This window comes from Neolamprologus multifasciatus, chromosome 13 (assembly GCF_963576455.1).
Source record: "Neolamprologus multifasciatus chromosome 13, fNeoMul1.2, whole genome shotgun sequence".
In the NCBI taxonomy this organism is placed as follows: Eukaryota; Metazoa; Chordata; class Actinopteri; order Cichliformes; family Cichlidae; genus Neolamprologus; species Neolamprologus multifasciatus.
In genome coordinates, this window is record NC_140451.1 from 19,735,795 (window position 1) to 19,759,540 (window position 23,746).

The 23,746-nt window shown below is 39.7% G+C and overlaps 2 protein-coding genes across 2 annotated transcripts in view; one reads left to right on the plus strand and one right to left on the minus strand.

Moving 5' to 3' along the window:
• Nucleotides 1–974: 974 nt before the first annotated feature.
• ppifa (peptidylprolyl isomerase Fa) lies at nucleotides 975–6,731 on the plus strand. Its single transcript, XM_085182200.1, has 6 exons — nucleotides 975–1,197; nucleotides 1,326–1,356; nucleotides 1,427–1,515; nucleotides 1,589–1,685; nucleotides 2,969–3,044; nucleotides 3,171–6,731. Exons 1-6 carry the CDS (start codon nucleotides 1,054–1,056, stop codon nucleotides 3,304–3,306), a joined length of 573 nt encoding a protein of 190 aa, XP_085038326.1. The 5' UTR covers nucleotides 975–1,053; the 3' UTR covers nucleotides 3,307–6,731.
• Nucleotides 4,702–23,746, minus strand: part of zcchc24 (zinc finger, CCHC domain containing 24) — a 39,954-nt gene continuing 20,909 nt past the window's right edge. The window contains exons 3-4 of the mRNA XM_085182199.1: nucleotides 15,313–15,477; nucleotides 4,702–11,273 (exon numbers count right to left, since the gene is read on the minus strand). Coding sequence (XP_085038325.1) covers nucleotides 11,160–11,273; nucleotides 15,313–15,477 — 279 coding nt within the window. The 3' untranslated portion in view covers nucleotides 4,702–11,159. The remainder of the gene's footprint in view (nucleotides 11,274–15,312; nucleotides 15,478–23,746) is intronic.

Genomic DNA, 23,746 nt, shown 5'->3' on the forward strand with positions numbered 1-23,746 from the left:
ACCCCAAACAGAATCAAAGCAAACAAACAAACAAACAAACAAACAAAACAAAACAACATCCAACATTTAAATATTCGTTTGTTTTTCACCGGAAACAAAAACAGCATGTTAATATGTGGAGATTCTGAAGGCTGCTTCAAAAATGATCAGATTATATTTTAAGTATTTGTTCAGTTCTCTTCCAAACCCCAGCAGCTGTCTGTTGTAATTTTTAAGTATCTGCTAAAATAAAAATAAACGCGTTCTAATATCTCACCTGTTTGTTTTTATTCAGGCGTACATGTACAGTATTTTTATTAATAGAGAGATTTCGTTACTGAGGTTAAACATGATAATAAGTCACTTAGATAACTTATAAATCTTAATGTTTGGTTTGCTTCAGTGTTTTATTTATTCCTGAGTACATCGATTTGGCTGAGATTAAAGTTAAGCTTCATAACATATTAATCACAGAGGCAGTAAAAACTCCGGACCTGTGACATCATCAAGTACGCTGGTGTTGCTGTACAAATCTCGAGTCCGTTTTGGTCCTGCTTATACACGAATATACTTTAAGTACCCCATGCACAGGGCAAACGAATTTTATTTGATTAATTTACTGATATGACTGGCAAAATTTCATATACATAAATCGAAACCATCCTTTCAGTGCTTCTTAAATGAAACACTATGTTAAAAGCAAACAACATTCTCAAAATGTAAAAGTTGTGGAGACCATAAACCCCTGTTCCCTGTTCAATATTATGTGATTCTTTACTAGACTTTACGGGAACTTTTTGCGTAAAACGCTATACAAATACAGGCCATTTACCATTTTAGACTGTATGTATTTAGTTTTTTTATACAAACCCCCCTGACATTGTGTTTTGTTAATTTGTATCTGTATTTTGTCAATAAAGCGTATTTAAAAAACAACAACAACAAAAACCAAATCGCGGGTCCGTACTCGCATTCTCGGCAAGTACGTACTCCCGTGCGGAGAACGCGAGAACTCGCGTACTTGAGAAAGGGCCATGGTCTGCAGGTCCGCCTCACCGTGTGAGCTAAGCAGCTATGCTTCAAATAAAAAATCGTATGAGGTACAGCTCGCTGGGTATCACTGCAGCGCGCCTGTTTTCTCCCGGCCCCGTCGAGAACCCGGTAGTATTTTTGGACATCGATGCTGACAGCGATCCTCTGGGGAGAATAATCATTGAGGTAGCTTGCTATTATCATAGTCGCCTCCAAAGACCTTGATCTGACCTGTAGCGTTCATATCTGTCAGTATACTGACAGATCTGCCAGACCTGTGCAGATAAGTGCTCGTGATTTGTTTTATCTTGCAGCTGAATGCAGATGTGGTGCCAAAGACGGCAGGTAGGTGAAGCCACGTTCTTCCCACGATGGGCTCATCGTCATTCATTTCAAAAAGCCTTTCGATCCACAGAAAACTTCAGGGCTCTGTGCACCGGGGAGCATGGCTTTGGATACAAGGGATCTGTGTTTCACAGGGTCATCCCCGAGTTCATGTGTCAGGTACAGTTTACAGTGAAGGTGCAGTGTCATTTGGCATGTTTTCTGTTGTTTCGGTTGTGTTTTTCTCTTGCAGGGAGGAGATTTTACCAACCACAACGGCACAGGAGGGAAATCTATTTATGGGAAAACGTTTAAAGATGAAAACTTCAAGTTAAAGCACACTGGTCCAGGTACAGCTCCACAGCTTTGAGGGGTTACACTAAAACAATAAAAACCCTTTTCACTTATTCAAAACATCAGTCAGTCACTTCAACTCTGTGATCAGTGAATACAAACCCTTTCACCACTGTTTTAAGACTTAAACACCAAGTGGTTTTATACTGTTATCAAACCCCATATTGCAAAACTGTAGGCCTACTGTGGCCTCAGACACAAAAATGAAATGTGAAGGATTTATCTGAAACTGTACTAAATCAAAATGATTCTAATGAAACTGTACCAATGAGATAATAGAGAAAGAAAAAATTATACGATATGAGAACAAAGTACCGACTTCTGTATAGTCAAGTAATGTTTACCTATAGCCTATAGTCAAGTAAAGCGTACCTACTTTTTTAGGTACGCTTGTTCAACTGCTCATTAAAGAAACAACTAATCAGCCAATCATATGTCAGCAACTCAAAGCATTTTAGGCCTGTAGCCTGCTGAAGTTCAAACCAGGCATCAGAATGGGGAAGAAAGGTGATTGAATGTGGCATGGTTGTTCGTGCCAGATGGGCTGGTCTGAGTATTTCAGAAACTGCTGATCTGCTGGGATTTTCCCTCATGAAGATCTCTAGAGTTTACAGAAGTAATTTGACTAAAAACACTAACGTGCTGCTGGACAGTGTTCAGGAAAGTGAAAAATTTTGAGTTCTGATAAAAGTCTAAACTGTTTTGATGAAACTCAGGTGAGAAGGACATCAACACAGTGATAAAAGTATCTTTAGCAGTGAAGTATGGAGCTGTGTGCAAAGAAACGATATAGGTGGGGGAAGGTCTTACTGATTAGAGAACTTCATTAGGAGAAGTGAAAATTGCACCAAAACTGAACTTCCAGGTGTTATGTACCAGCTGTTCTTCTGCATTTTAATCCCACTTTTTCTCCTCTAGATGGCAGTGCAGAATCTCATGCAGCGCTCAAACTGCTGGGCATATACATTTTGCAATCCTCTTGTGAATGACCTAGTTTTTAGTGAGTCAACATGCACTAATCAAAATAACTCTGTTTGTTGAATAAACATCATCCATGTGCACATTATTTAGTGCTTTGCGTAATCACAGCGTGCGTCAGATCACAAGAGAAGAGGCCCTTTTTTTTTTCTTTTTTCTTTTTACAATCTTGCATGACGTTGCTGTAATGAGGCCTAAATGTCCTTGGATCAGGAGTAAAAAGGACATCAAGATCTTGTTTACAGCATCTAGTTCAATTGATTGCTTTTTCTTCTTCTTCTTCTTCTATGGTTTTCTGCAGGAACGCTTTCAATGGCAAATTCGGGCCCGAACACCAACGGCTCGCAGTTCTTCATCTGCACAACAAAAACCGAGTGGTAAACACCTCGTAGAACTTTTTAATCAGTCATTTCAGACTCCAGTTCATGCTTCATCAATCACAAGCTGCTGGAGCCACTTTTTCATCTTTTCTTTTTCGTTTTCTTGTCTTTCTTTTTGGGCAGGCTTGATGGTAAACACGTGGTGTTCGGGCAGGTGAAGGATGGGATGGATGTGGTTTCCAAGATGGAATCCTTTGGTTTACACGACGGCGGTGTGATCAAAAAAATTGTCATCACAGACTGCGGCGAGATCAAATGACGCCCGAGCGCACTCACAGACTTCTTCTGGATGAGTCATTGTGCAGCAATCTAGTATTTACTCTGTCCTGGCTCGTGTGTTCGTGCACTCTGAAGGCGGGGCTGCAGGTGATCAGCTTTTACTCAAATCTGTGCTTTTTAACTTCTGGTTTTGAGGTTGAGCAAAGCTAGAGGTTTCTAATGCTTAGACAGACCTTTTTACTCTAAAATCTTTACTCGACTGATCTAAATTGTATGCAAGCATGTAAAACAATTGTGTGGTGACTCATTCTCCAATAACTGCCAAATAAATGACCGATATTTTTCGACTTTACCAGCTCTGGTCTTACTGCAAGACATTTGCTCTGATGCGCCACAAATCTTGCTGCTTTTAAAGCTTCCCGGAAACGATCCAGCGTGCTTTTTTTAGACACGGGCTCCAGCGCGACTGACTTCCTGTCCATCAAGAGCAGGATGTGACATCATGTGACATTCCACCTACACTGCAGCTGAAGCATCACATGTATGCACGATGGGCATGTGAGCTAGAGCCTCTTAGGGTGAAGTCGTTTCAGGACCTGAAATTGCTTTTTTATTGAGACGCATGGCGTCTTGAAGAGGGAGAGAGACATGTCTGAAAGCCAGAGACTGGGTGGTGCTGCTTATCGAGCTAATACTTTATAAAAGTAAATAATGAAGAAGAAAAAGGCAGCTCTTGCCCCTAAATGAAACCATATGTGCGCTGACCTTCCTCCGTTTGTTTGAATTCTCAGATTACATTGTTGCCATAGAGATTTTTCGGCTCTCGCTCTGTTTGAGCTGGAGATGTTGTAACAAACTTGATATAATTTGGGTCCCCACCCTCGGGTTTAGTTTTAGTTATTTGGAATGCATGTCCAATAATGTGTATGGAAACTTGGCTCCGGAGACGACTGTGCCATTTCTTTTTACCACACATGCAAAACAATGACATCTTTACAGCTGGTGCATGCTGCTGCTTCTCTAAGTGTCTGTGTTATCACAGAGTCAGTGGGCATCTTTTTGTGGGGGGGTTTTCCTGTCCACAAGTGTTGGGAAATGGGGGAGGGGGTGTGCGTCCTGGCCGGTTTACATGTCTGTTATCTCTCAGCACTTTCATGGCAAGTGGGGAAAAAAAATGTTTTCCAAGTCCCTCGCTCTTCTGCATTACACAACCACCATGAATAATCCATTAAAAGCCCCTTTATCGTAATCTATACGCTCAGTGTTGCATAAGCCTTGCACTCAAGAGCGATGGCAAAAACACTAACGAGAGGAGCGCTCACAAAAACAACATGTTGCTTTTGGCTGAAATCAGACACCAGAATGAACACCTCCCAGTTAACATAAATTCGGCACAGGACCCGAAAACAAATGAAAACTGCGCAACCCGGGCGGCTTTAATTCAATGTGACTTTTATTCATCAAACTCTGAACAGCACTAAAATGTTTTCCCAACTAACAAATAAGGCACATTTTGGAATGCCGTTTTCATGGACATGAAAAACAGACCTGTGGTCGACTCTCGAGGCCACGACTGTCCTTGCTTCCCATAATCATTGTCTTTCCCAACCGCACGCCTGCGTTCTGTCCAAATCAAATATTACATTATTGCAATACTGCATGACAAACATCTCAAGTGATACAGACAGTAAAGAATACAAACGAGACTCTCTGACTCGACCACTTAAGTGTTAACACGTTACATTCAGTAAATATGTATTATCTGCAGAGGCTACATTTGCGGTAAATGAGGACTAATAACAATCAGACGTTGCTGATAATGTTAAAAACAATATTTACTTTAGCAAACTACTGTAAGGTATTTAAATAGGTATACATTGCACAAAAAAGGGGATATTTCATTCAAAACACATGCACATGCAAACTCTAAAATAGTTCTTTGTCACACACGCTTCCTTGACAGAAGTATACACTCGCTACACTACCAATATAACATTTTATAATAGTTTCTTGTTATCGCTGCTGTAACCAAACTACATCTCACAGTTTAATGCGTTTATACAGTGGTGAGTATCCGTCACTAATTAATAAAAACATACTTTTCTGCATGTTAACACATTATATTTCATAATATCGTTTACAAAATGAATACACGTGGCTGTATGGATGCATATGGCAGCTCATAATTAGTCACATAGCAACTGAATAATGGGTTATTCAACTCTGATAACATCAATAAATCAAAAACACACACAGGAAAAAAAATACAATGGCTTATAATTGAGAAAGGTTATTAATTATGTACCAGCTTTTTTTTCTTTTTAATAATATTCTATGTAGACATCAATATTTCCTTCTTAGTGTAACTTTGTTGCATATTCTATACAAAAAGTGTTGTAAAAAGTCTTTCCATAAATATTTCTGCAGGATAACCCTTCAGATTACTGTAAAACATAAAGAAGAAGAAAAAAAAAAACAACAACTCCCAGCTTTGATTATTTCTCAGCAATAGGCCCTTCTTCACGCCGGAAAAAGAAAAAGCTTTGATATTGCTTCAACACTTCAAAAGAGCTACTATCATTGAAAACGATGGCCATCAAATATATACATAAAACAGTCGATCTTTGTCAGGGAAATAACTCTTGATTTTTTGCAGATTGCTTTAAAATTTTCAACATCTATTAAGAGTTCCAAAATACACATCTCATTCATAGAAAATAACAATTTTGAACTGAAAAGGTACTAGAAAAGTCAAGTATATGTAATTCAAGACACTACATCTGAAAGCAGAGATTTCTCTTTCTTTCTTTTTCTTTTAAAATGTATCAGCTGCTTCCATTGGCTCTTGAGTTGCCATTTTAAATGACCTCCTCATAACATGTCTCTGGGCGGAATCGAACTCTCTGACAGGATTTATCAACATTAACGTGATTCACAATAACTAATAATATTATTTGTTTATGAGGTTAGTTCATAAGGCATAATTGGTATGTATTCCTTTCACTACAGCCACATGGTCTGATGTAGAAAATAAGGTTATGGGAGACCTGTTAGCCTAGTGTCATTACACAGAACAAAAACAGACATTAATAAGAAGAAAAATGGGTTGTTCCCAACAGTGGTGAATCTTTCATAAAAAGTTGGGTCTTTACTATAAATGCAACGAAGTGCTTTCAGTTACTCCTTCAAAGGGACGCTCCACAGATTTGTCCTTTAGCTACTGTATAAATTTTGGGGCTGTGGAGGCTCATTGTCACGTGAGAGAAAATCAAAAAGCCTGTGTTAAAAACTGAGGAGTTTTATTGTCAGCATTTAGTAGGCTGGGGAGTCTAGCATAGACTGTATATAGAAGATGGACTTGGACATGTCAAGGTTTTTGGACTTTGATCTTGATCTACGAGTTGAGTATTTTGCCCAACTTGTTCATCAAGTGAATTTGAAAGATGGACCATATTTTTTTTAAAACACACTGTATTAAATAAGACTTGAAATCAGTGATTGAGAAGTAAGAATGACTTTGTGGGGCTTTTGAGGTTCCTCGTGTGATTTCAGAGGTTTCCACCATATTGGACGCGATACAACCAATGGTTATGAGGGAAATATGTATATTTCCTGCCTAGTTGGCAAGTGGTTCCTGTAGCTGAGTAAAACTGGTTGCAAAGAAGGCACTGCACCAGAAACCACCTCGCATTTGAGTTGGTCACTAGCAGATTGCTGCAGTTGGTTGTAGTTTGCGTGAAAGATGGCGCCTTCCTTCTCTGCAAACACTGATGCAAACTAGAAACATTCACTTGCAAACTAAAAGCAGAAGACACAACTTCTACTTTTAAAGAAAACATTCTGTTTCCAGTTTGTGTCACTTCCCTGCAGAGATTAGCTGGCCAGTGTTTGTGGACAAGTCGGCTCATTCCATGCAAACTAAGAGTAACTGTAACCATCTGCTTGTGACCAAAGGTATATCAGCAAGTTTTTTACCAACCAGTTGCAAAATACACATTTTTCCTCAGTGACAGCCAAAGAAAAATGTGGGGACCCCTTGGAGACCAGTAGGGGCCAGAGAGTCCTAGTGGTTGCCAGGGAGAGCTAACATGTTTGTGCAACTTTGAAGGTAAGCCTCCATTTTTTTGGAGGAGGTTTTTGCTAATCAGCTGGGGAATACAGGATTCTTAGCAACAGGTGGTTGCCAGGGGGTCACTGACTGATCTGTAGATCTCCACAATTCAGACTTTAGCAATAATATCCCAGCAACCAGCTGGGAAATACAAATAAATCTCAATACTCAAAATGAGCTGGTCATTTTCTCTGGTTGTGGTTTAGGAGGTAGAGCAGGTCATCTACCAAATGGATCCCTGGCTCCTCTAATCTGCATGCCGAAGAATCCTTTGGCAAGGTACTGAAGCTCAAGTTGCTCCCAATGCATTCATCGGAGTGTGAGCGTGTACGTAAGTATTATACACAGCCTACAGTAACAGTAAAAGTGCTATGTGTTTGATTGAGTGAATGAGGTTTGTGGTAAAAAGTGCTTTTGGACTTCAAGTCCACTTACAACCACAGAAGTGGATCCTCTATTGGCCATTACAAAGAATGCAAATTTAAGATGTCTTAACACTGACGCTGCTTTTGAAATCCATTGTTTATATACAGTCTATGGAGCTTACTTTAAAAGGCTACTGAGTTGCATAATAGCCGATGCATTTCTGGAGCTTGAGCCAAACTGAAAGTAAAGATATTTCATCCACTGTTGCATGCACTGTTATTTAGTGTCTTCTGCAGGCCTCCCAACTGGTGAAGCTGGAATAGTAAATCACTGGAGTGCCCTTTTAAATCAACAGATGGAATTTAGTTAAATTTCCCAACAGTGTAATGCACCAATATCATCCATTTCCACTAAAGCAAGTAACAATGCATGTTTTTTCACAAAACCCACGGTTTCCTTGAAAAAACATAACGATAACAGATAAAAATAACAATGAGTGAGGTCCACAGTTTGTGTCAACTTCATTCTGTTGTGAGGATCGACTAAGAAATAACATCTCTGTTGATATTCCATGACAACAGACCACAGTAAGATTGTTTTTGCCAGCTGGAAATGCTGTTTCAGCCTGTGCCTCCAACATGAATCGAACACCCACTATGCCAGTTCAACCGCTAATAGCGGAGCTTTATCATTTTTCTGTCCTGTGTCACATCTTGAACCTACAACAAACTTACTCTGCATCACAGTTAACCACATGCACATAATACTGCTCCACCTCTGAGTCTCTCGCCACAAATCTTTGAAATTTCAAATGGCCTCTTAGCCTTGACACAATCGTTTTAAGGCACATACAGTATGTTATAGTATAAAATATTGTCAGCCAGTTTTTGTAAGGCTAGAAATACAGTACATATAAAACAGTTCACAATTCCTATACCAAGGATCCTCAAAAAGCAGATTTCCATAAATGATAACTAAAATAGTTTCTTCTTTAGTGCTTCACATCTGCATAGTGATATATGGAACCACAGTGGGTATTCCTTTTTCTTTAAAGTGGCTCTATTATGCTCATTTCCAGATGAGTGTTTTTATTTGTGGGCTACATTGAAGTACTTTTGGATGTTTAGGTTTAAAATAAATATTTTTCAGGGGAGCCCTACAATCTTAAAAATGGCATTATAGCTCCTTTAGGATCAGCCCTGTTTCCTGGTCCAAGCGCCTACTGCACTGGTTGAGGTTGTCATCTTTTTAATGTGTTTTAAGACTTTGCCCTGAACACCAAATATTTGAAGAATATTTGAAGAATCACACCAAGATTTCAGTGTGGACCTTGGGCTTAGGATCAGGACTTTTTTTACAGCAAGTAATCCAAACCATACAGTCACATATTAATGTAGCAGTTGTGCTAATCTAAGATGCTCTTTTGGCTGAAATTTGATGAGTTTTTAGCATCTTCTTCCTGCTCTGTAATGACTTTATCTCTCCCAGCTGAACAGCATGAACAATTTAACTCAATTCTTATATTTTTTGTTAGAAAATGTATTTATATTAGCTTAAGCTAAAGCTAGCTCTAAAGCTAGCCACCAGGTAGCATATTTTTAGCATCGTCTGCTAGCCCAACTTCAATAATCCAAATGTCTACTCTATGATACTCCAAATGTCACTGCTTTTTTGTTTTGCATTTTTGTTTACGCCAATTGTTGTGCTTGTGTTTTAGAAATACTTTAGTCAGAACATGGCATATCGTCTTTACGTGGAAACTAGCTTGCTAACCTGGAAAATTCTCTGTTTTAGGGGATGCCTGGATGTATATATGTATAACAAGAAATGAGGAAAAAAAAATACATAATAGTTCCACTTTAAAGATATGGGTTCTGATATTAGGCCCCATAAAAATGAATGTAAACTTAAATCACCATAAATTTCAATACAGCCATGAATTTTCACCATCAACATATCACAAACCAGCTCTTCTGTCTCTCGACAAACCTGAAAAGCAAAGTTCTCCAAAGCTTCACCTCTCTTTAGGCACTCTACGCTGCAATTAGCTGTTGGACATAGTTTCTTCAGTGTACAAGCCCTTGGAAAGTTTTCCATCTTGCTTCACCGACTCCACTGAGGCTGCCAGACATCAACTGGCACTAAAACTTGGATAAAAAAAGTCTCTCTGAATCTCTGTCAAGCAAACAGCTCCTTTTGTATTTTGCTATCTTGTGGTTAAAATCTATTCAGGATTTATGTGAACAGTTTAGGGTCCAAAATCATGTTTATCAATGCTAAACAAGCTGTGGCAAGCATTTTATCAATAGTTTTGAAACAAGGAAAATATGTGACTGCCAACAATTACTAAACCATTTTTCCCCACAGCTGCTTCTGCCTATCTAGTATCCATTTTTTCCAACGCTAACAAATATATGAGAGGCAAGAATGACAAGAACAACAACAACAATAGGAATAGGATAAATGAAGCGATATCTATTAGCAATGCACTAAATGTAGCCCAAGGAGCGTTTTATACAACTGAACCTACAGTAGTTTCTAAAGACAAGTGGAAGCAGTTACACAATAATGCGATATACAAACATACAAAAATGTCTCTATATGTCCCAGTTAAAATTCAAATTGCACACGAGACAACAAGAAAATAAATAGGCCAAATGTAAGCTAGGGATGCATGGCACATTATCCCTCAGTTAATTCACAGTTAATAAGATGTGCTGCTGACCCTAATAAGGCAAGACATCAAAGGCCTCGAATACATTATGCCATCATGAGAGGCCCCAGTTAAACGTTCGTCACATCTCCACACGCTTCACTTGGCAGGGAAATGGAAAGCGGATCTCTGTAAACACAAAGCCAACAAACCCCAAGGTGAGGTAATCTATTGAGACAAATACTGTCAGTGATGCCAAGGAAATATAACCCCTGGTGCTAAATCATCAATATAATAATTTTCTGTTGTTAAACATTGAGTATTGAGTAAATTAATCATGTGGTTCTGATACATAAGGCATATAAAGTCAATCATTTTGGCCTCTTTTTTTTTTGCTGTGTTGAAGAGCACTTCAAGAGATAGAGGGTGACCCTCAAACATATTCTTGGATGTACTGTCACTGAAAGAGGAGGAAAATTACTAAAGTCTATGCTCCACAACTGGCTGAGAAGAGGGAGCAGAATTAATTGATGTTGTAATAAAGGAAGGCATCAGGAGATTTGGGAGGATTAGACCTAATGTCTACATTAGATGTTTCCGAGACACTGGGAGGAAGACGTGAAGAAGAAAGGGTGCCATGTCGTGTTGAGGGAAATCTGGATGTGGACCGGGAAGGGAGGATGTATGATGTCTCAATGGCAGATAAAAAAAACAGGGTTTGGGATGGAGCGGCTCCTCTCTGCTACTGAATAGTGATGAATATTTATTGCACACGGCGGCAGTAGTAGCCAAGGACTTTACACTTCTCGCACAGGTGTTGGGGGTGCTCCTTACTCTGGTCAGACACATCCAGGCCATCTGGCTTCTCTAAAGGTCGCTGGAGATACAAACAGAAGACCAATAATGAGTCATATTAAACACAGAAAAGGGCAAACCGAGCAAGAAACACACATAAACCTCTTGAATTTTGCAAGCCGTTTATTTGGCAACAGATTCAGGTCAGCTATACGCCTACAACTCCAACTCTCATATTCTTCACAGACCTGATGTGTTATTTGCCAAATTAGATGCAGAGATATGGCAATGCACCATCAGCCATGCTGGCTAGCAATACATTTTAACAACCTGGTGCTAAAGGAAAAGATGCAGTATGCATTTAATCGTGATGGACTGTATGGAAATGTTGGCTTCAACACTGACCATCTTGGACTCATTATCGAGGACAAAGGTAACCTTTCTGGGCCAGCACGCTTGGAGGTTATTTTAACGGTCCATCTGGAAATTTTTATTTTTCATCTATTGTTTTTTTTTCTTGTTAGAGCTTTGAACAAAACCTTTATTTATTCCAAGTGGTCTAGCTAAAGGAAACCAGGTTACCATGGGTCACCACAAGGAGATATTTGAGTCTAATGAGTCTTTCAGGAAGTGTTGAAAATGTATCATTGCTTTGTCAAAGACACTAGGTCCTTGATGAAAGCTGGAAGAGGGTTCCCTTGGAGGCTAAAGGGAATTGAGTTCAAGGCCCTGTATTGCAAGCATCACCCAGTGAAATGACCTTAAGGAAGAAACATCTATTATATGTAAATATAAAAAAAAGTGGTTTTGCATACATGTGACCACAAACAATGTTAACTTGTCTCTCAGGTACTCTCCAAGTACTACAAAACCAAAGCGTGAAAAGCAAACTAAAAAAATTGGAGGTTTAGGAGGCAAAAGGTTTGCCTTCAAAGTAAAAGTTGTGCTTCAGCACTGCAACCAACATCAAAAAGACACAGCTTTTACTCTAAAGCTAAATATTCTCCATTTCAAGTTTTTGTCACTTTTTTGCAAATTTTACTATCACTTGTCTTGAAAGTTGGCATCATTTGCAGATAAACATTAAAACTAAAGACTAACATGGCAATCTGCTAGCAAAACCGTCAGGGAATACATATTTTTTCTTAGCAACCGATGGATGCATCATATCGCATCCAACATGGCAGATTGGATGAACTCGTGTGAGAAACCTCAATACACACACTGTATATAACAAATGCATGTTGCCACCGTAGTGTTACCCACTGGTAGATGAAGTTGGATCGTGAATGCTCGACGTGAGCATTTTGGCCTTAACCATCTTGGTGTTTTGAACCCAGACAAGATGAAGAAGGACACAATCTGATTGTGGGACAGGGACATTACATGCTTAATTGATACTGACCTTCCAATCACAAGGTAAGCCTTGGTAGAAAAGAAGATGGACTAACCTCTTGCTAGCCATTAGAAATAATCCACCTTTAAAACACTTGCACATTTTCTTCACTTTTCAGACCCAGAACATAAATCTATCATTTATATAGTCTATGGTCACAACTTCAGGTGACCTGGAGGCTTGCTGACACAGTGGCAACTCTCAGACCTTCAAATGCCCCTTTCCACTAGCACCAACGCAGCTCGACTCATCTCGGTTTTTAGGGTTTACCATTAGGTGGTAGTACCTGGTACCAGGTATGCGTTTAATACCTACTTTGCTGGGGTTTCAAGCGAGCTGCCGAAATGAAAATGCAACATCAACCGACTGTATGTAAGTGGATGAGTCACGAGAGCAACTCCTTCAAAAGAATCAAATCTGCCATTTTTGAAACCCAGCACCGAGAGGAAAAAGGCTACGCACAAAGTAACACCATGGTCCAACAACAAGGTGCAGATTTTTGTGCTTGGTGAGTGATGACAAAATCAGAGCAGCATGACTTTTGGGCCACCTTGCTATAACGATTCCACCTACACTGAGGTGGTGCTCAATCGTAATGCAAAACAACTGAAACCAAGTAGAGCTGAGTTGAGTAGATTAGAGTAGGTACTAGTGGAAAAGCGGCACAAGTTAAGTACTGCAGTTTGTACTAGCTGTTAGCTCCCTATCTTCTATCTAGGATGACAGCAGCGCATGTAAAACACTAGATGTTGCAAAATGTACTAATATGCGTGACTAGTTGACTAGATGTGAAAACCTTGCTGCCTTTGCTAGTCGGTGCCAGAAATACTGGTCAGTTAAACATAATATTATGTAATTAAAGGATAATGGCAGATTATTTCTCTGAATCTAAGCGGTAAATGATCCGAGGGGGGAAAACCAAGCCAAATTCTGCATTCTGCAAATTCTGTACACAAGAGAGGTGAGGAAGGGAATGCAGGTAGCATGAAGTGGGTGGAGACAAGTGCCAGGAGTGATTTGTGACAGACAGGCAGCATTAACAGTGAAAGGGAAGGTTTACACGACAGTAGTGACTCCTGCTGATGTATGAGTTTGGAGGCAGTGGTACTGACAAAAAGAAAAAAAGAAAGATGGCTGAACTGAAGATGCTATGATTGGGCGTGACCAAAAGTGGTGGGTAATAAAACCTCAAAATTATATCACAATATATCAAGAGAATTTAAGATGCTAGAGGCAGCAACATTTACAAATAAACAAAGGTCATTTTCTGTCCTTTTCCAATGACCTACTGTCACTGATGACAAACTTCCAAATTTGAAGTGTGACTTTATTGGAACAGATAAAACAGAAAAACAGGAAAGTACTCTAGGCAAGTTTTTCTCCTAGAAATGTGCAATACAAAATATAAAATAACTGCTTAACACTTCAGTTTAAGAATAATTAAAGTAACCTAACTTCAATAGCTGATGACTTACATGTTTAATTGCTTTGACTGGCTTTGTTGCGGCTACAAGAGAAGAGACAGACTGAGAGAGACTGTTTTGTGTAAAGCGAGGGTGACAAAAAACTTGAGTTTGACATCTAAAAGGGTACAAATTAAAATCTTGATCAAAAGGGTCGAAAGTTCATGTCTGCATGATGTTAAAGAGGACCAAATTTTGAACACTCGAGGATGTGTTTGGAAAATCCATATTCTTTTCATTTATGGGAATCCGCAGCCTGAGAAGGAGCTGTGCTGAGCTCTTTGATACTCAAGGACACAGAGGTTAGTGGTCTGTTTCAACTGCTGACCGGGTTGGAAAGGGGAGGGGGGTATGTTAAGTGGGTGACACTGCAAATGCAGAGAATTTGCTTGTCTGTGTGCAGCTTTGCCACAAGACTCAAAGCAGAGTGAGGGTTTCTAACCAGTGGAACAAAGCAGGTTTTACCAAAACATATTTGAACCCTTGCAAAGTGTGTGCAGATTTCCATCTGTGGTTATGACTACAGGTAAGCTGTTTCGGTAAGATCTCAGAGATTTCTAATAAATTATGCATAAAATTTCAGGCTCAGAATGGTGTTAATGCTCGACAGATGTACAAAATGTCCCTTTCCTGTTTCATTTCACGTGTTAACAGACAGTTGTGGTATTCTGAAAATGAGCAGGCCTCAAGCCGGCAACGATCCTAATTTTATTTCAGGAAGTGGAATTGGAAGAATGTGAAAAAGCATACATATCAAAAGATGAAGTGTTGAGGATAAATATAAAACTGACACGATTCTTTCTCCAGCTCCGTACCCAGCTGCTTACCAGGATTATTTGAGGTTAAGTTGAACAGATTTCTCTTCGAGTGTTGTTTGAAAAATGACTCCAGAGAATCCTGCTTTATGTGCTTTCCCTTCTTATTATTAAATGTGAGACAGATTTCTGCAGCTGGAAGTCTGACTTCCCTCTGAGTTAGTTTATGTCTGAGACCCATTAATACAGAAATATTTGCTTTAGCATTTGATGGCATTCAGTCAATAATTCCAAACTTTTATCAGTCAGGAAATTTCATTAGTTTCTTCAATGCTGGTTTATTACCAAAGCAATTATTAGTGGTGGGATTTTTATTTTACTGTAATGAGGCCATCTGGAATATCATCAAAACAACATGGAAACCAAAGCCTGATGTCTATGAGCAATTTTTTTTTAACTCAACTGCAAATTCTCAGGACATGAGTGCTGTGATGCAGGCTTACATACCTGTTTGTGTGGATAGACGTTGATGTGGCATTTGATACATTCTTGTCCCATGTTAGCCCAGGAGTTGCCACTCATCCACTTCCTCTTACACTTAGGGCACTTGTACTCTCCAAAGCATCTCTTCTTCCCTTGGTAGGGTGTCAGTCCTTCACCTTTGGGTCTGGCCTGTAAAGAACAAAGTGAATAAGATGCTTGCACATGTGGAAGCTATAGACTGCATATATTTAAAGCCTCATTCTGAAGCCAGAAGAGAAGGAGGGGTAGATCTGACTGGTATCGACCTGTCAGTGACATAGTAGCCATGCGACAAACCCTTTATTTGTAACGCAGCACAGGAAAAACCATCCAAATATAACACACACAACAGCGTCCAACCAATGACACTGTGTTTTAAAACTATGTCTGAAAAATGTAGTTTATTAAACAGTTTCTGATAAGAATAATCAGCACATTATTCTCCCCAGAGCCTCATCCAGCAAATTTCTCTGCTGCGAGGGGAAAACGCCTGCACAGAGCAGCTACGCATGCAGAGGGGTGCGACCCGGTCAGTTGGCCAGCGAAACGTACCTCGTTAAAGGGGAATTATGCGTCAGCGTCGTAAATGCAACAACTTTTGGCGTAACCTGACGTGCACACCTAACCTGAGAGAATAACAATCATCTTCTCAATATAAGGAATAGTAATCGTAGCATGAAGATAAGGACTCACTAATGTCAGCAAATTCCTGGAGTTTTATGAAACTATCAAAACAGTCATGAGGAAATGCACGAAGAAATGGAAACGCTTGTGGGAAAAATATGTTTACGAACCAAAACAAAAGGCCTCAGTGATGCTGGCAAGCTTTCCACTCTGTGTGGATTGTCCTCAATCAGTGGTTTGGTTGCTAAACCACAATAATTCAAAGAACGGACATCACTTGACATCTTCAAGTTAAAAATTCATAGAAAATAAGCAAAGACAGATAAAATAAGTGGCAAAAAAAAGAAAAAGAAACTGGACTTTAGCCAGGTTTTTGCACACTGCATCACTTTTTTTCCATACTCTGTAGGTAAACTAAACAAACATCTTCTTGCGTGTAATAGAACTTGAAAGTAGCAACGACCATAAATTTGTTCAAGTGTTTACTGAGGAGATAATTCAAGTTACAAGTAGGGTTATGCTCTGTGCACAGCTGGACTTCTTTGCAACCATAAGAGTAGCCCCCTGCTGTGCATTAGATATATTGCAGGTTTACATTGCTCATCTTTAATATACAGTTCATATCTTTATGTAGTTAAAAATTTATATGAAATAGAAATGCAGTTTTTTTTCTTTCAGTCCAGAAGATGGATAGATAATAAGAGATGGTGAGATGACAGCAGGGTGTGTCCATTCTTGTTGTGCTAAAATATTTTCACCTTCATCACACAGGACACTCCTACAAACAGTTTTGGCACAGTTTGTGGTCTTGTAATTGACATTAACTTTCATTACATCTGTGTTAAATTACTCCCAACGATTCTCGTGAGGGAGATGATTACGAACAGTCAGTCAGCCATGAAAAAGCGCAAGCCCGAGGGCAGTTCTTTCTCGGGGAGCCGCCTCTATGACTTCATGTTGGCAACTTTATTTAAGCCACTATAGCAGCAATGGGAAAACAGACAAATTTTTCCTCTAGAAGCATGTCTGCAATGACTGCGAGACATTTGCCAGAAGAAACCCACATGTATGCTGATTAGTAACTTTGTCAGAACTTGTCATTATCAATTTAAAGCTCCATTACTGAAATAAAAATGAAGACTCATCCCAGAACAAGTGATAGTCATCATCAGGCTGGGAGTGGGCTATCTGGGTAAACAAATATCTTCATTTTGGGAAGTAAACACTGTAAATAGAATACCAAGGAAGTCCTTTATTTTATTTAAAACCTAAAAAATAAGTTTTTTCATGAAAGTCTGACCCAACAGGCAGAAGTAAGCCTCACGCAAAGCATGAAACTGCTGGCAGCTTTCCAGGAAGTTAGGAAAGGCTGCGCCTTTTACTTGAAATCAGACCTGTCCAGTCCACTCTTGATTCCCTGCGACTGCAGATTGTTTTCATCATAACTTAGACATTGCTTGCAGATTCTGGAATAGATGGTAGGGGGGGTAAGGGGTACCAAGAATGAGAGGAGGAGGGGGTACAATCAGTATTCCTGGTTTTCACTTATTTTGTCCTAGCCCATGTATGAGTAATAAGAACTTTAATCAGGAGCATGTGGCTTCTCCAAACAGACGTCAGCACTTTGCATCAGCAGCAGCGAGCCAATACTAAGTAATGGCGGCTGTGCTTCAATCGGGCCCCTCAACAGCATGACCTCAAAGCCACTGTCAGCTTTGCATCTCCCACTGTGACAGCATGCAAGCTGGAAAATCTGACTTCTGCTGGCTCGCACCACACCATTCGCTATACAGTGACAGCGTTGTCTTGATGCAATCGATGGGCAATCTTGAAGACAATGCCATGGCAACATTTTGTTTGAACGCTGTCCTCCAAATGAGCTAGCTGTTATATAATCCAGCTATAAACAGGCTGCCATTCTTACACTAAAAATTAATTTTAAAGCACAAGAACCAGCTGTGGCAAGACTGACCGTTATCACACGCAACAAAATACGACTGACTATTCTGAGTTTAAAAACAAAATCATCAGTGTACCGGGTGTACTGCCCAGGAGGTTCTACCTTACCCCCTTGTTATTCAGATTTATTTAGAAATCTGAACATAATCAGTGGTAATTTCCTCGTGCAGCTGTTTGTTAGAAAAAGAAAGTCTCACTAACACTGTAGCCAGATCTCAGCAGGACAGAAACAGCACTCATCCTCCTCATGACCATTCCTCTCTTGCTCCATGCTGCTTCCAGGGCCCGGCTTTGACCTTTGGCTGCACATCGCGCTCTCTGTCTGCAGCTGAGCCATCTCAGATTAGCTCAAACTCTTTTCGCAATCATTGTGTAGATGCTTGTATTATGCACATAGAATATAGAAACCAAATAATAATTACATTCATTTGTTGACAATCATTTTATGTCAATTTCATTTTTGTCTCTACAAAATCAAGATCTGAAGTCTTTGCTGATAGCAAGCGCCACACATCATCTCGATGGATTCTTCTTTGAATCTAATGGTCGCCTGAGGTCCTTTCTGTGCAGAGTATGCTTGTTCTCTCTATGCCTGTGTGTTTTTCCTCCAACAGACCAAAAACGTGCTTGTTAGCTTTGTCCTAAACAGGCCGGAGGTGTTTGTCCTGTGAAGTACTGGCATCCTGTCAAGGGGGAACAGCATATGTGCTAATGGTTGGGCTACTTCAGCCATGCACACCAGTAGGTTAGGTGTGTTATAAAAGGCAAACAACAGAAAATGTTAAGAAAAACTTACTGAACACAACAGCTCATAAGACAAGGACACTGCTGAAGAGAAGGGTCTGAGGAATTTGGTGGTGTGGACATATTTTGGCTATTTAAAAACAGACAAAGAAGCAGCAAAGCATGCACTGTAAATGATGTTGGAAGCATGTCCACACAAAGGCAGGTAATACCTACGTATTTTTGTCTATTTGTGGGATTGTTTCCAAAAAAATCTATCTATACAAAAAAAATCATAAGATTATAGCGGTAGGCCCCGGCCAGGTGATGGAGTCAAACTCAGGGCTGTGACGTTACAGTGCTAATCGCTAATGTCTCTGTTATGTCTATAAAACACTGTTGTGTAATGCTCTACAGTACACACACTGAAAATAAATATTATTTAAATAAAAATTAACCTTAAGTCTTCACTTAGGAGAAAACAATGAATCTTTAAGCTTGACAGAAATAGTGATTTGATTTATATCATATATATATATCCATATAGACTGCTTTTAAAAAAAGGTATGATATCGCAATTTTTGTTCAATATTAACAAGTCCCTGATAAATAAAGTTTGTCTGTTTTGACTATATTACATTTTTTAGGTTAAATAAAATAGTATTTAATTAATATTAGGGCTGTTCGATATATATCGGATGACGATATAAAAACGTCTACCATTTCCTATTACGCTATAGTTTGTTTCGTGGTGTCGTAAAATAAACTGTTTACAGCAAAAAAAAATCATTGTTTCGATGGTTACTGTAGTGGCTTTATTAATAAGTTCTCTCTTTCTCTTATACCACACTATGGACGGACAAGCGCCTGTTAGCAACAATGATGGTAAAACCATCGCGTGGCTCCGCTGTCCGCTTGTTTGTTTTCCACGTAAACCTTTCACAATAAAGCTCAAGATCCTGTTGAGACAGCACACCATGTAATAAATACAAAGAAAATGGAGGCCGTTACAACCTATGGCTAAAAATATCGTTTCATGCATCGGTTAAAACAGTCGACTCCAGGTACAGGACGCCCTGGTGGAAAAAGTTCAAGCAAGTCGACTTGCCCGAGATTCACAGAATTTACAGAAAATATTACATTTTTGTGATTTATATCGTTGTCAGGACGATAAATGTCTTATATCGGGGATATGAGATTTTGGTCATATCGCACAGCCCTAATTAATATGAATAAAAATCTGTAATAAAATTATTAGTTTTGGACCTGTGTACAATAAAATCGATGCACTGATGGATCAGTCAGTCAAGAATTAGCCAATTTATCAGCATTCTCGTGCATGTGCATCACGTGCACAACAGCAAAGGCAAATAGTCGCACGCACACTCAAAGCCACGTGCTAACATTTTGTTTGGTAGGTGAAGGCAAGTGTATAGCAGCTCATTTTCAGTTCATATTCTGTACCTATTTCCAGTGACAGAGTAGATCCTGTGACTTCCAGACATCATTTACAAAAATAATACTTTGCAATGAAGAAAAGCTTGTTTTTGTTTTGTATATGATGAAGCATATTCTTTACATGACTTCCACTTGCCCACACTGTCAAACTTAATTCTGTAGTCAATACTCTGGTCCAATCATTTTCTTGCCTTCCTTCTGCAAACCAATCAGCTCTGTCCTTCAAATCTCAGTGCTTTTGTTTTCTTCTGCCTTTCAGCCTCTCATGAGAAAATTAATTACACACAAATAAATGACCAAAGAAACTTGCGTCTGTCCAACAATATGGACATCAAGTTGATAAAAGAGGAAAAAGTGAGTGAAAAAGCAGTGAATGAACCAATTTCTCATCACATCTGCCTTCCACACAGTCTGAAATTCAGTTTTGTGCAACTGCAAAGTACTGCAGAATTTATTTGGACATATGAAGTCATAAATCTGAGTATTACTCACATTGTGGTCAGCTGCTGTCAGTCCATTGTAACTCGCCCGCCTCTCATGGTGGTCTTAGACGAAGAACGAGTTTAATTAATGAATTAGGCGCTGTGTTTCTTCCATACATACAGGACCTGTCCTTCTATTTACATCGGTTTTCACAGATGTAAACACTAATGACTGAGCAAAAATGTTTTAGTTAAGCTTCATTTCCAGGAAAATAATCTTTTAAAACAACATTTACAAACTGTCCACAACAGACACAATACAATGACTAATTTAATGGAATTGCGTCATCACACCATGCAACGCTCTGGAGATGAGCCTGCACAGAAGGATGTGTTTTGTTTTCCGTTGCTCTCTACAGTTGAAACCATTCAAGCTTGTGACAAGCTAAAAGCTAAATGGACATATCTGACCAATTTAGAACATTTTAGGTGTCCGTCAAGTGGAAACAAGGGCTTGAAACGGCAAATGGGCCTATGGGGATCCGTGCTAGGAGGCTGCAAGCAGTGTTTGTCATATTACTTAGTGTTTGTTTAAGTCCACAAGGCTATAGCCCTGTGTGTTGAGATAAGGGTCAGTGTGTGTGTGTGTGTGTGTGTGTGTGTGTGTGTGTGTGTGTGTGTGTGTGTGTGTGTGTGTGTGTGTGTGTGTGTGTGTAAGACAGTGGACTTAGACAAGGCAGCGATGCTCCATAACAACAGCTAGTTTACCATATCCTCCTCTTGTCCAGATCAGAGCACATATACACACACACACACGCACGCATACACATTATGGGTCATTGAACTGTTAAACCAAGCATGCACACGTGATACCCACTTTCTCTGACACAAAACATGGCCACACACAGGCACAAGCAAGCCCTAATTTAATGCTTTTTCCTCTTCTTGTTCCCTTTAACACTCCGGCACAGACACACACACTCTCGGCAAATTCCACACACACAGGTTTTCATACACTCTCGAGACGTAACTGGAAAGTCTCGGTTTCCTGCATTACTCCCACTCAAGTGTTTCGCTCTGCTACAAGAGCACAGATCATTCTTTGGCTAATATCACAGAATTAATGAGCACACAAAGTGCATTAAATGGAATAAACAGAGCTGTGCAAGACACAGTAAAACAAAGAGGGAGACAAAAAATGGCACGCAAGAGACCGAGATCAGCACCGGAGCTGACGTCACAGTTGAATTCGAAGCGGCCTCTGTCTCCTGAAAACCTGCTGGTCAAAAAAAAACTTGATGGAAAAGAAGGAAAGTGGACAAATAACCACAAGCCCCATGATCTTTTGGAGAGACCCTCAATTCAGTCCCTCAAAGGAGGGTGGAAAAACGGAAGAAAAAACTGAGAGAAGGAGCGGAGGAGGAGGAGAAGGAGGGTGGAAATCTAAATCCAAAGCAGATGGTCTCCGCAAGGGCAACATGAGAAACACTGAGGGCTGTCGTAAAATTGCTCCTCTGCTTTCAATTAGGCCATACATTTCTGTGACTGAGAGAGGGCGAGAGAGAGATGGGGGGGACAAAACGGCGTTAACTAACCACTGTAGCGCTGGCCAAAACTATGGTGGACTTGACTTGTTATCGTGTGGAGAAATGCAGAGAGAATTCTCAGGGGGTGAGCTGATTTTATGATTTTTAAAGACACGTACATTCATTTTGTTAGACACATATCCAATTTGGGGGCGTGGAGGGTAAAGCCTATACTAGAAGACATAGGTCCCTCACAGGGCTAACACAGCTTAGGCCAATTTATAGTGTCTAATTAACCTAACATGCATGGATGTAGAATACGGGAGGACATGCAGACACATACAAGAACATCCAGACTCCACACTGAAAGGTCAGGTGGTTCAAACCCTGTTGCTGTGAGGTGACAGTGCTAACCGCTGCGCCAATGTGCTGCCACTTCCACACACGTTAGTTGAACAGAGAGAACAATATTATGGATCTGATGCACAATTACAGGCAGATTGCTGCATTTTAAGAGGTGTTTTTAAGTAAGAAATCACAGTCTAGACTACATTTAATGAGACGTCTTAAAATTTCTGGGTAAATCAGGTAATACCGTGAAATGGAGAGAGGTATGCAGCCCAGGCATCTGACTCTGAAATTGCAGTTTGAATACCATTTTGCCACAAAACCATCCTGAAATTCTGATCCATTGTAAATCTCTAAAAGATGTCTTATATTACTGACCGCTGGAAAAATGTGGTCCTGACCACCGTCTGAAGCCTAAAGTTGACCTTGCATTCGTGTTGATTTTACATTCCTTGCTGAGAGCAATGGGGAGTGGACAGACACCAGACTTAATATTAGACGTCCTTTCCAAACCAAACATAAAAAGGAATCATGCTAAAGACGTCTCCTTTCAAGGTTGTGGCGATTTCGTACTTTCTCAACATATTGGAGGAGACATTAACCTTGAGTTGGATTTCCTATATTATCAGTCCGCAGACAACGGCTTAACTAGACAGTAAGAAACTATAGCAGCGAGCAACGAGAGACCACAAAATATCAAAATTCAGCAGTTTGAATGGCAGGTGAAATATTCATTAAAGCAAAGCAAAAAGGGCACTGAGTTAAACTAGTTTCAACTGAACTGAGATACTTAAGAGCAAAAAATACTGCTGTACGACATATGGCAGGGTGGGAAGTATGAAGGAAGGTTACAAAACAGCCATAACCTGAAATAACAACCAGTGACCAACTGTTTGTAAAAAGTGATAGGTGACAACGAGCAAATTCCTTTATATGTGAACAAGACAAGTGAACAAGTTTATTCTTCACTTCAGCAACATAAAAAGTCTGACAGATTCTACTGTGACCGATACTGATATTTAGTGCATTAAAAAGCCTACATATGGGCCGATATTGTTTTTTTCCAGACGCACAAAACAGAAACTGACATCCCAAATATTTGTTATAAGCAGCAAACTATGAGTCCTTACTATGACAAGGCAATCCAATTTAAAAGTAATCTTGTTTTATATCCAGAATGACTTGTTTATTCTCAGATGTGGTTGTTGTATTTAGCCTCGCTTCCACTAGTAGCTTCTCGGATCGACTCAGGTCATCTTGACTCTACTCACTTTTGGTCGTTTTCCATTACATTTGAGTACCCCGTCAATGTGACGTCATTTTTACGCGACACAAACAACAAAACAGAGACTCAGCTCG

Bases quoted from the DNA above. Each gene is read 5' to 3' on its own strand.
- ppifa (XM_085182200.1), top strand. From the start codon at position 1,054: ATGCTTCAAATAAAAAATCGTATGAGGTACAGCTCGCTGGGTATCACT. The intron at 1,357-1,426 runs GTAGGTGAAGCC...TTCGATCCACAG, and splicing joins TGTGGTGCCAAAGACGGCAG to AAAACTTCAGGGCTCTGTGC. The intron at 1,686-2,968 runs GTACAGCTCCAC...GGTTTTCTGCAG, and splicing joins GTTAAAGCACACTGGTCCAG to GAACGCTTTCAATGGCAAAT.